General features: G+C 34.3%; 1 protein-coding gene across 1 annotated transcript; it reads right to left on the bottom strand.

The window, feature by feature from the left end:
- Nucleotides 1-469: 469 nt before the first annotated feature.
- Nucleotides 470-12616, bottom strand: LOC118754710 (the record flags this gene model as incomplete). Its single annotated transcript, XM_036489597.1, is given in 7 exon segments — nucleotides 470-1163; nucleotides 1247-1471; nucleotides 1524-1843; nucleotides 4400-5155; nucleotides 7511-7627; nucleotides 8294-8466; nucleotides 12393-12616. Coding segments are annotated over 7 exon segments (2103 nt in total). The 5' UTR covers nucleotides 12509-12616.
- Between the last annotated feature and the right edge of the window lie 7 nt (nucleotides 12617-12623).

Raw genomic sequence — 12623 nt, 5'->3', positions numbered from 1 at the left:
AAAATATTTCGGACAATTATTAAGATTCACGTGGGCTACCTCCGAAAATCTAATTTTTCTGATTCCGTAATAAAATGTTTAAATATTTTTATGCAGACCTTTTATCTCTTCTCTCTTTTCAAAAACTAATTTTATTTGTGTATACGAAAACTCGATTTTTGTAGGATTTTCAATTGGGTCCAGCTCACGTAAGTCTTAATATTTTTCCAAAAAAATTTGGCGAAAGTCTTAAAATATAATAAATATTATCATACCGCTGGCTATGAAGAATGATACACCCTAATGTACATATGCATATATAAATAAATTGAAATAAAAAAAAATTAGATGAATGGACTTTTTGTTTAGATATATTTTCGGTATATATTTTTATTATTAACTTTTTATTTAAAATTATTATGTTTTCAAAACAACACACTTTTTTGACTTATGCAATAAAAAATACAAGTAATGCTTATATAAATTTATTTGTATTTTAATACATTCTGAATAATATGTATTATCAAAAAAATTTCTAAAATTACCAAAAATTATAATAAATTTCGACTCATTTTCTTAGGCACGTAATTAATAACAACTAATCGCTTAACTTAAATACAATACTTAGCCAGCGCAAAATATATTTGCTTTTAAATTTCATACTTGTATAACTAAATAATTCTAAGCTATAGATAACGAGTTAAACTCAACGATCGAGGCACTCAGAGACAACAACATATAGCACACAAAATTCAACTATAAACAGCATACAATTTTAACTTCAACGCTTACTTCACGATTAACGACGTCGACGTCGGTCGATAACGTCGACTGCCATTCAACGCCTGTGACGCATGCGTACTCGTGTAGAGGCTCGCCGTGGCGCTGGTATTGCGCGCATACGCGCGATATTTATAGCCAGTTATCAGCTCGCGGACCGTCTTCCGATACTTGTCCGAGAGTACGCAGTAGAGGAAAAAATTCGCAGCCGCATTGATGGCAGCAAGAAAATTGAAAATATTACCAATTATCGCTTGCACATTGTTATCGATATCGACATTCTCCGAAACAATTAAATATATAGCCCAAGGCAGTTGGCAAACGATGAAGAGCAAAACGACAGCGATCAGCGTAACAGTGATGCGATTCTCCTGCGAAACGGATGAGCTGTGCGCTTTGCGTGGCTGTGGGGTAGGCAGGAAATTAAAATACTTGCTGGCGCCAAAAAAAATAAAACAAATAAATCCCAAAAAACGTATACACTCACCGCTTTGCTGCTGCTGCTCATGCGCGAACGTCGTATACTATTCGCATTTGTCATTTCGCCGCGTAAATTCTTCGAACGTCGCACAAGCATTATCAGGAAGCAATTGAAGGTGGCCAGCAGGCATAGTGGTATCAGAACGAAAATGAAAAGTGTGAAAAAATACCACAGGCGTGTATAGAGCGCATTCTCGCCCAAGCTCGATAGGCTGTTTTGATAGTAGGTCACCTAAAAGCGGTCGATAATTTTAGGGTAAAATTAAAATTAAAATTTAACTCACATCCTCGCAATAGTCCGTTATATTGAAGAAGACCGCTTCGGCATTCTGTTTCGTTGCTGCTTGATCTTTGGTTTGCGTTTGTTGCGTCCATTCCTCATCCACACCATTGTAATCAGCAATTAGTTGCTCTTTCTTGGGTTCTTCATCCTTTTCATTAACGGACTGCTCGCTTCCAAGGGAAATTCCAGCGCTCATCAAAAACTCTGTATCGAACAAATGTTCGGAGTGTCTATCCAAGGGTAGATAGCTTACAATGATGCTAGGAATGTTTCTATTGGCTGCTTTTAAGACAGCTCCTTTTAAAAGTGAGCCTGCAGAAGCTGTATAAGAGAAAAGAAGAAATTAATTAAAGGCGAAGAATTCGAGTTTACAGAATTTCGTCATAACACTGCCCAGAAAAATGTACCTATATTTTGCAGCAGCTAAAATTTCAACAGTCAATCTGTCTGTAACGGAGAAAAAGTTTGAAGGGGAGAGAATCTGGCTGAGCCAACTTCAATATGTGTGATAACAACAACAAACGCATCCCTCCTGAAATCCGCCAGTTTATATCCCTTAGTGTGTTCATCTCTCTCCTAAGCTCCTCCTTTATAGTATTGGGACCTTCTCCCAGGACGGGCTCTGGGCCAACTGTAGTAATGGCTGCGAATGGCTCATTACCCTCTATTCCCCTATGACCCTCTATTTCCCTCTGTACCCTCTACTCATTAATGTCTCCGCACATAGATAGATGGCATAGACTTCTGCTTGGAAGATGCTCGGATATTTCCCCATACGAACAGATATTCTGATTCTGGGCTCAAGGACTCTAGTTCCTACTCCTTCTGGGTTTTTCGAGCCATCAGTGTACCAGTCCAGTGTGCAATCCTGAATTTTTCGAGGTGAGGTTGGAGTTCTGAACTTCCTAGCCAACTGATTGCCACAAGAATATATACCAAAATATATATCTTTAGTTTAGACATCTGTTCGAGGAGTTCGATTATTCCTGCAAGTAAACGGTTCCTCTGCGTGGGATATGTAGTAAAATAATCTTCTTGGGAACACGAATATATGACTTATGTGTTCCGTATCTATTTTAAGCCAAGTCCTATACCAAAATCGCTTAGGCGGTTACAGCGGCAAGCAAGACAAGACAATATTGGAAATTTTTCCGAGGTAGTCGACATCGTTTTCCACTACGTACATACATATGTTCCTTCAATGGAGCACGTTTATTGATCGGATACTAGACTCGGTTTATCTCGGAAAAAGTGGGCTGGTGACATGGGGGGAGCACATATGCAGATGGTTTCTGAATTAATAATTTTGCGTAGAAAAACTTGGTAAATATTTATGAGTATGAACCGAAATTAGATGGTAATGATTATTGTTCAAATTTCTAAAAGAAATTTCACTTTTTTTTAAGCATTCCACGTTAAATATTCTGTAAGAAGCAAATCACATTGAACCGGTACCATATGATTTTACTTTTTGTTTATACCTCGGATATACCTCGGATACCTGTCCAATGTCCTGCGGTGTGCAGGCAATTTTCAAATTTTGTGAAGAGAGAAGATATTTTGTTAATTGTATGAGGGATAGTATCTTAAACATGAGAAACTCTAACAGCCTTATTCTGTATCACGAACGATAGGCAACACGAACGATTCGTCTGCAGAGGAATGCTTCAAAAATTTGTCCGGCGGCATAATTTTAGCCGTTTTAAACGCAACCGAGACCATTGCAACGTAATGTATGAAAAGCAAGATGAAAACGACCGATAGAGTTTAAAATCACTATCTGAGAGGTTGTCGTCTGCAGACGAATCGTTCGTTTTGCCTATCGTTCGTGATACAGAATAAGGCCTTAAATAAGAAGGCTACCATTAGAATCTTATAAAAGTAAAGAAGTTCTCAAAGTTGAATGGGAAGTGAAATTCTTCAAAGGTACGCTTTGCAAATCAGTTCCGGTTGCTATTCACTGCATTGCGCTTGGCCGAAATCCGAGTCTGAAAATAATCCGTTGAATATCACTCGTGCTTCAAACATCGTCGGATATTTCTTCATGTTTCCCTACCTAGGTTAGGTTAGGTTATAGTGGCAGACCCACGAAGGGGACTCACTTAGACATTTAATTGTCCATTGTGATACCAAATTACACAAATTCTTAGAACGGTAACTGTGTTGAAAATAAGAGAAGCGCTGGGTGCTCACAAAAAAGTTCCGCAGACAGCTGATGTCCACTCCGGAGGGCCCCTTGGGAGTGTTGATGAAATGCGCACCGAGTTGCTTAAACCTTAATCTAACGAAAGACGGGTGGCTGTGGAGGAAGTGCTGAGATGATTCCACCTCGTCTTCCAGACAGCTGCGGCAATAGGGATCCGTGACGATCTTGAGTCGCACCGCGTGCGTTCCTATAGGACAATGTGCGGTCAGTACACCTGTAAGAATCGAGAGCTGGCGCTTAGCCAACGGCAAAGTTCCAACAGACGCACTCGGGACACAGTAGCGGCAGAAATAGATAAGGTTCTTTCCATTATAAATATTTACTCTTTCTCTGAAGCAAATTTCCCGATTTGACATCTCCGTTCAATAAGCCAATCTCATCTTCGAAGCTGCACGCACTATTTCTCGTTTACCTCAGCATCAAGAGTGTTTTACAAGTTCATACTAGCATTCAGCCATACTACTCAATCGCTGTTAGCCATTCAAGCGGCAAAACTCCGCTTTAAGCTCTCGATGACACCATTTCGAAAACAACTACAGCACAAACGCATTTATACAACTCACATTGGTAGTATTTAGCTTCGATCTCTCCCCTTCAACCCACTGGTCTTCGTTTTGCCCCACTCATACAAACTTACCCTCAGTGCCCGCCAAAGTACCCATATTACTCACCTTTCACTTGCGTGCCACTCGGTCCGATTGCTGATGCCGTCGATGCTGCCGTTGCTGTTGTTCCTACCGCTGCCAGTTCGGACCATTCAAGCGTTACCGCATCCCCAGTTGTTAGCGCTATTGGCAGAGGTGTAGCAAGAGAAAGTAGCGGTGTGTGCGGCAAGGCGGTTAATGGCAATGGTGTCGTCGCTGTGATGGTGGCCCCAGCTGCATGCTTGGACCCGCCTTCCGCTTTACGTTTCAAACGACGCAATATTACATCCGGTTTTAGCTTCCACGCATTGCCTTCGTCTCCATCTCTGTTGCCTGTTTCTTCATTATTCCTACTTCGGCTGCTGCTGCTGCTACTGCGGCTGTTCAAATTGTCCTCTTTGTTCGCTACTGCCCCAATTGTGGAATCCAACGACCGTGTCTGCCAACTACGTTGCTCTGTGCGTTCATCCGCAACAGCCTGACCGCCACCACTTCCCTCGATATCGATGTATGGCGTCGCTATTGACGTTGGCATTGTTGGCATATAATGTTGCACAGGTAAATTTTGTTCGCCATCTTGTTGGTCCTTTTGTCGACGCTGTTGCTGTTGTTGCTGGCGTACGCTTTCATTGTAATTCAGTTGTAGCAATGATAGGCGGTCGGGCGCATTCGCTAGGGTTATATTACATGCGCTGCCATGGATATCAATTGATTTCTTAGTGATGCGATACTGATGTTCGAAAGCTGTCGAAATTGTGGAGAACAGGCAGAAGAGGACGACTCCTTGTGTTTTCCATTTATTGTTGTTTTTGGGTATTTTTCACAAGGCATGTTGCGTAAATGGATGAATAAGGCCATAGCATGAAACGCATGATGCAATTGCGGTGTAGATATGTATGTAAGAAGGTGGAAAGGTAAAAATGTGAAAAAATTTTATGAAAATTTTCAGCAGTGTGAAGGTAAAAAAGACGAACAACAGCAATCGAACAGCCACATATTGTTTTTGAAAGTGCAGAAAGCACACAAGTTAGGCTACTTTGTAAGAACCTCATACGCAGCTGTATATTTAGTGTTGCTTTAATTATGATACTCAGTATACATAGCTTGTTGTTGATCCTTTTCCCATTTCACAGTTGATATACATACGTATAGAGCACGAAAATATGTACATATATTCACACGCATGCCAACGCACAGAACACATTGTTGTTTCAGCGAAATATTGTAGTGATGAGTGACCGGCAATTAATCGATTAATATTGCAATAGTTTAGATGAAGAATATATATCGATAAAAACTCGATAATTTTTAAGACTTACATCGATTGCAAAAAATTCTGAATCTTAATATCAATAAAATTATCGATATTAACATATTTATCGATTAATGATAACTACAGATTTATCGAAAAATATAATTATTGACTCATATAAAGCAAAAGTGGATGTAAATTAAAAAAAAAAAAGATTGACCTGAAAAAGTTATTGAGCAGAATAACAATTATCAATCGATATTTTGGAAAGATATAAATTTTAGTATATATTACCTACATATATATCTCAAACTTTAAAGAAATTAGCAGAACCCAACATAAACAAGGTAAATACAAAATTAAAAACAATTAAAATTGGCGATCGATTATTTAAGTTTTTCTTCGTTTCATCCGTGAAATTAAAAAACAACTTGGAAGATTTTAATAAAAACTTCAAAACAATAAGTGATCCAGAAATAATATAAATATGTATGCAAAATTCAAAAACATTGAAAAGTTTATCAAGAAGTTATCGATTTACACATCAGTTATTGATCTTTTCTTACCTGAATAAAATCGAGACTTTGGTTTGTGTAAGAGATCGATAAAAATCGACTTTTGAAATCCAGGATATCATGGAATATTAAAATTTAATACCATTCTCATGATTTTAATAACAAAAACAATACACATTAAGTTATCGACCGATATACATATCCATTTATCGATAACACTCTACTTATTGAAAAAATAGCGATATAGCAAACAGAATTAGTTTGTAAAAAATTAAAAGAAAGTATTTAGCACCACTTAAAAAAATAAAATAAAACCTGTCGATCAATTAGTAGAAAGTTTTCGATTTGTTGAAACTTAAAAATCAATACTTGGGCGTAGATTTAATTAACACTTGTAAGATTTCCTTTTAAAAAATGTTGTCAATGCAGATAATAATCGATAAAATATCGATATGTAATAAATGTACTGTAAGACATTAACTAAATTTGTATGCTATTTGTTACAAATTCAATACAATAAGAGTTTCAAACCAAAGCGTTTATCGAGAAACGTATTGCAATAAATGGAATTATTTATGTACCTACCAAGAATTGTAGAATTGTAGAATTCTTAATTTTTATGAGACTAGTTTATTGTTTGAATAATGCTTGATATCGATTATAAGCTACTTTAATATGATTTTAAGGAAAAAGGTTTAATAAAATCAAAGTTGATTTAAAAGTTTTCATACAAAAGGGTTGATAGACAATATTTTGAAAATTTTGGTTAAGTATTCATAAAAGTCGACTCATCGCAATTTGTAAAAGAATCAATAGATAAATAATGTTTATCGATAAACGGGCATATTTATATTTATAAACACTTCAAGAAATCTATTAATTAATTTCCATATCGATTAATAACTTTTCTATCGAATTCTTTAATCAGTTTTAATTAAAAGCTAAAAATTTATTAAAAATCAATTTTAACAAAAATATTAGGAAATTTACGCATAATTTTGTCAATTAATTTTTTATATATCTAGATAAACTTATGTATTTATATTTAGAAAGTTATCGATTATTTTTTATCATTGAACCGATCGTATATTTCGATAAACTAGTATATCTATATTTAGAAAACCTTAAACAATTTATCGATTTACATATGTCGATTAATCAATTATCTATTTCGATAAGAGACTACATACGATATCTAGTTTAAACTTATCCAAAAAATATCTACACTTAGTCAATTTCATCGCTTACTGTTTATGGCTAAAGCTATCGATTATTAACTTATTTTTCACTCCTCACTATCAAAAGCACATCACTAACGTGCACTAAACAACACGCATACACATCGGCACACACGCTCACATTCATACTCACCTGTGATGACGCTCTTAGCCAGCGATTCTGTGCAGAATGTCTGTCGTTTAAGCGGGTAACGTATCGCAATAAATCGTTCGATCGTAAAACACACAGCAATGTAAATGGAAATATACGCTGTAATAACAACAACAATAACAACATCAACAGCGGGCATAGTGGCATTGACAAAAACAATGTCAGTTGATACGTTGCCATTCGTTGCAATGGAGCCAAGACGAAATGCCGAGAAGAAAAATAGCGAAAGAGAGAGAGAGAGAGAAAGTGATGGCGGAAAAAAAAGCAAAGCATATTAAGGTATTAAGACACTGCAACTACGTGGATAAGCTGTATTAAAGAAGAAGAAAAAGAAAAACCCATAGTAGGCAAATGAGTGACGGGAGTAACTCAAATTGGTTTTCAGCGCCTCGAATCAATTCGAACGTGATGCTGATTGAATTACAATGCAAAATGTGTGCGTAGTGGTGAAGTTGGATGGCCAAACGGCTTGAAGGTTGTTTCTTTGATTAAGTCTCAATGGCAGTCGCTTTGTTGTAACTATTTTTAACTGAATGCTAATGAAATTGCTTCGATGCAAACGATTTTTAAGTAGGCCGCGCTTAACTGCATTACTCGAAGCATAACTTAATCACACTTAAAATTTTTTAGTGAGATTTTTCACCAATGTATCAAATTTTAGAGACACCGAAATTGCAGTTATGTATGTACATAGGTACCTTTTACAGTCTCAAATCCTATCGTTCTTCTCTTTAATACAGCAATTACCCACGACTCTGCACTTACCACAAGCATCGCATAGCCACACCACATAGCCATAGCATTTCCAATAAATTTCCACTTGACGCTGCACATAGTCATAATGTTTGAGTGATAACAGCAATGCCATGGTGAGGTAAATAATATCTGTGATGGCGAGGGCGGTGAGGTAAATATTTGTTGTACACCGCATGCGTTTTCTAAAGAAATTAAAAAAAAAAGAAAAATTTGAATAATTAATAGAATTATTCCAAAAAAAATACAGTTCAATATTAGTTACTAGCCGAGGCTTCGCTACGCGCTGAATGTGTATATAAGCACGTGGCAACCCTATAAAAAATACAGCCTTATTGCACACCTAATGGCCAAGTCCTTTCATTTGAGAACTAATTCTTTTTAATGAATGAACTGCGCAAATCTGATGTAATTAATAAAAAATGTCTTCACATATTATATGTATACATAATGTTATATGTAAGGTTGTAATTTTTAAATAGGTGGCAACCCCACTACAAAAAAATAAAGCATTGCACATCTGAGGATCATATACTTTCACTTGTTTTTTTTTAATCGAATGAACTGTGAAAATCTGATGTATCTAATTAATAAAAATGGGGTTATTTTTAAATAGATGGCAAACCTATTCAAAAAAATTAAAGTTTTTGTACATGCCAAGGCCATACACTTTCATTTGGTATCTCACTTTTTTATCCAGCGAACGGTGAAGATCTTATAGTTTTTAAACAAGTGGCAACTCTACTCAGAGAAATAATACATTATTACAGATCTAGAGGCTAAGTCTTTTCATTTGACGGTGACGGTGAATATAGTAATTTTACCTAACAGGTGGCAACCCTATTCAAAAAAATAAAGACATTTGCGCTTTTCTAGAGGCCAAGCGATTTCATTTGACACCTCATTTTTTGCAATCCAACGAACGGTGCGGATCTTATGGCTTTTTAGGCAGGTCCAGAGTATATTAGAGAAAATCTCCTTTATACTATGTTTAGATATGTATTGTATGTATATAAGGGTGGTGTAAAAATGCATGTGAAAAAGTATGGTCGGAATTTTAATGCCGCCACCCCCTAGGATTGTTCTACACCAAAAAAATATACCCCTATTTTTTTATTTTGAAATCAAAAAATATTTAGGGAGTGCTCAAAGCGTTCAAAGTTTTCCATGTATTTAATATGAGGAAAAACCAACTTTTCGTAGAAATAGTGTAGAATTCTCTTCAGGAGACTTCAAATTAGAAATTAGAAAAAATTTAATTTACATAAATAACTTAAGCATTTCAAAATAAGTAAATAATATTTATACTTTTTCCCATAGTTGCGCAAAATACTTTTGAAACTTTTAATTTAAATTTATTTTCAACCGAAGAATCTTGTTTTTAACCAACCTCAAAAAAATTAGGAGGTTATCACTTCGTCGAATCATTTTTTTTTTTTTTATGTAACCATGCATAGCTTTGGACCACGTGAACAGATTTCTATAATTATTTTTTGAAGAGAATAAATCAACGTTACTCCTAAATTTTTGTATGAAGCTTGAAATCGGTTTTGTTTTCTGCTTGATTTCAATTTTTTTTTTTAATATTTAAATATAGAACTGGATAAATAGCTCACGCATTTTAGACTGAATAGTTTTTTTGAATTATTTTTTCTGAAAATGCAAACAAATTTACCAACATTTTAGTTTCAATGTTTTCACACCTAAAAAGATGTTGCTGAAAGTGCATACATATATGTATATGCACATTTTTTTAATTAATGCAATTGTATTAATTAAAATATTTGCAAAAAAAATTCAGCTACTTAGAGCTGATGAAACAACAGCACCTTATATGAATTCGCCTTGGTTTAGTCTATCAAAAATAAAAAACAAAACTGTAAAGAAAATTTAAGTTTAAAAAATTTAAAAAAATATCATGAAGTTTAATTTTATTTTAAATTCAGTTTTTTAAGTTCTACATTCGTGCAATTTCTTGTTGGTCCTTTTTTCCGTTAAAAGAAAGTAAATATATTTATTAAATTTTTAATTAAATTTTTAATTTTTAATTTTCAGAAAATATTTAGTTTTATGATTTTCGAAGGTTTTGATTCCCCTACACTCTGGAAGCTATTGAACAAACAATACAACAGGATTTTGAGTATTTTAATAATTTAGAATAGAAACATTCGTATTTAGAATTTTGCTTTACGCTTGTTATTTGTTTTTATTCTTATAAGATTGTCTACCTTAGTGCCAATATATTTTACATATGGGTATTTCCATACGTCGCATACGTGACAGTCGTACGTTTCAATGTGATACAAACAAGGAATACCATTTGTTTTCTTTAACTTTTTTTGGGCCATTGTATAGCACATAATTAGCTCTATATTTAACCGAAAAATTAGAACAATCGAACTGCTTGGTCCTGAAATATAAGCATTTAAAGAGAGTGTCGTTACGTGACAAAAAATGGAAGTAGATTTTTTCTTTTCTTACAAAATGGCAAAACTCTGCGAATTGTGGATGGCTATTTTCATGAAACTTATTTTAATATGATTTGGAGCAATTCTAGTTGTTTTTAGAGTTAATGCAACTTGTTTCAATTTTCTTGTACAACCCCAAGTGTGAAACGTCACGTGACGTATACTTTTATTTACTTTTAGCTTCGCCTTAGCGCCAAATAAAATTTTGGAATTCTTTTGTTTTACACCAACGTAGCGTCACGTAACATAAATTTCCATCGTTATATTTTTGTTAATATTGCTTTTAAATGAATTTTCAACGCAAATAAAACATGTATTTTATGTAGAATATACTTTATATTTTGACTTCAGCGCCAATTCAGGGTGAATTTGTTGGAAATCTATCAACTACATACGCCAAATTCGAACCAAATCGGACCATAAATACGGTTTTTCGAAATATCTCGACCTTGGCACCACCTAGGAAGACCATTTTACGCAAACATGATTTTACTTACATAGCCAGTATATATTTTAAAAAGCAGACAAATCGGCCCGGCCCGTAAATACGTTAGATATAAGATTTTTATTTTTTTTTTTTGTCGTGGTGGACCTTCCGATGGAAACACCCATATTTAATGTAATAATTATATTTATAATATTATACACATGCTTTTTTTATAAAATTCACTGAAAATTACCTAATTTCTGTTTGAAAGAAGAGAGAAGACAAGTAATTTCTAAGCAAAAAATAAAACCGACTTCAACTTGCATATGAAAATTTAATATATCGTTAATTTCTTCATGATCGAATGATGGGATCTTAACCAAATTAGTATTAGACCACCACTAAGCACAAACCTTTCCTTTAAAAACAGAGTTTTCGAAATCGGTTAACGTGGTCCAAAGTTATGCGGTAACATACATAAAAAACAAAATATTCCAATGAATTGATAGCCTCCTCCAATTCAATTCCTCCTTTTTTGAAGCCAGCTAAAAAAAAAGAAAAACGTACCAATTTTCTTTAATTAAAAATCGTATGCACAATCTTTTTGATAAGTAAAATGTTTATTATTTTTTTTTGTTATTTTTTCCGCCATTTATTTTTATAAAATTTAAATTGAAAGAAGAAAAGAAAAAAGTACAAGTTTTCTTTAAATAAAATTTGTTTGCAAATTTTTTTACAAAATCGAATTTTTTAATTTTTTTTTTTGTTGATTGTGTTATTGCTCTTTTTTCTTAAAAAAAAATTTGAATTATTTGTATTGCGTTTTTGCTGATTTTTTCTCATCGTTTTTCTTTTTCTTTTAGCACATTTATTGTATAGCAGGATAATTTATTGTGTCACAAAATCCTGAATTTAATTATCAACAAAACTAAATCTAAATTTTTTTATATGCAATAAACGACCAGAGCACAACAGCACTAAGCACACCAACTAAACCTGACTAGCACAGCTGGTAAGTTGCATTTCATTATTTATCATTCAATATTAAAATTCATATTGACCATTTTTATTATTATTCGAAAAATCTGTGTTTTGCATTCTGCGCTGCACAGCAATGCCATTTCCTATTCCTGCGAATTTTTCAAATATTTTAATGCGTTTTTGCATGCATTTATTTTTTGATTTTCTCTTTTTTTTTTTTTGTTTTCGTACTCACCTGGTCAGTACGTAAATGCTCACAGAATTGCCCAGCAATCCGATCACAAATACACATGGCACCAATATGCGTTGCACCACATGACGCACTGCGGCCACATCCGCTGAGCTGAACATTTTTGCTGCACAAATGGTTTTGTTGTTCCATAAAATGTTGCGTGGTTTTTGTTGCTTTTTTTTTGCTTGCTGCTATGTTTTGGATTTGCTAACCACTTCGGTTTTATGTTTTTGG

Source organism: Rhagoletis pomonella, unplaced genomic scaffold (genome assembly GCF_013731165.1).
Source record: "Rhagoletis pomonella isolate Grant_MI unplaced genomic scaffold, Rhpom_1.0 Rhpom_scaffold_04442, whole genome shotgun sequence".
Classification (NCBI taxonomy): domain Eukaryota; kingdom Metazoa; phylum Arthropoda; class Insecta; order Diptera; family Tephritidae; genus Rhagoletis; species Rhagoletis pomonella.
The sequence above is the reverse complement of the archived record's forward strand: the minus strand, read 5'-3'. Positions and strand labels throughout refer to the sequence as shown.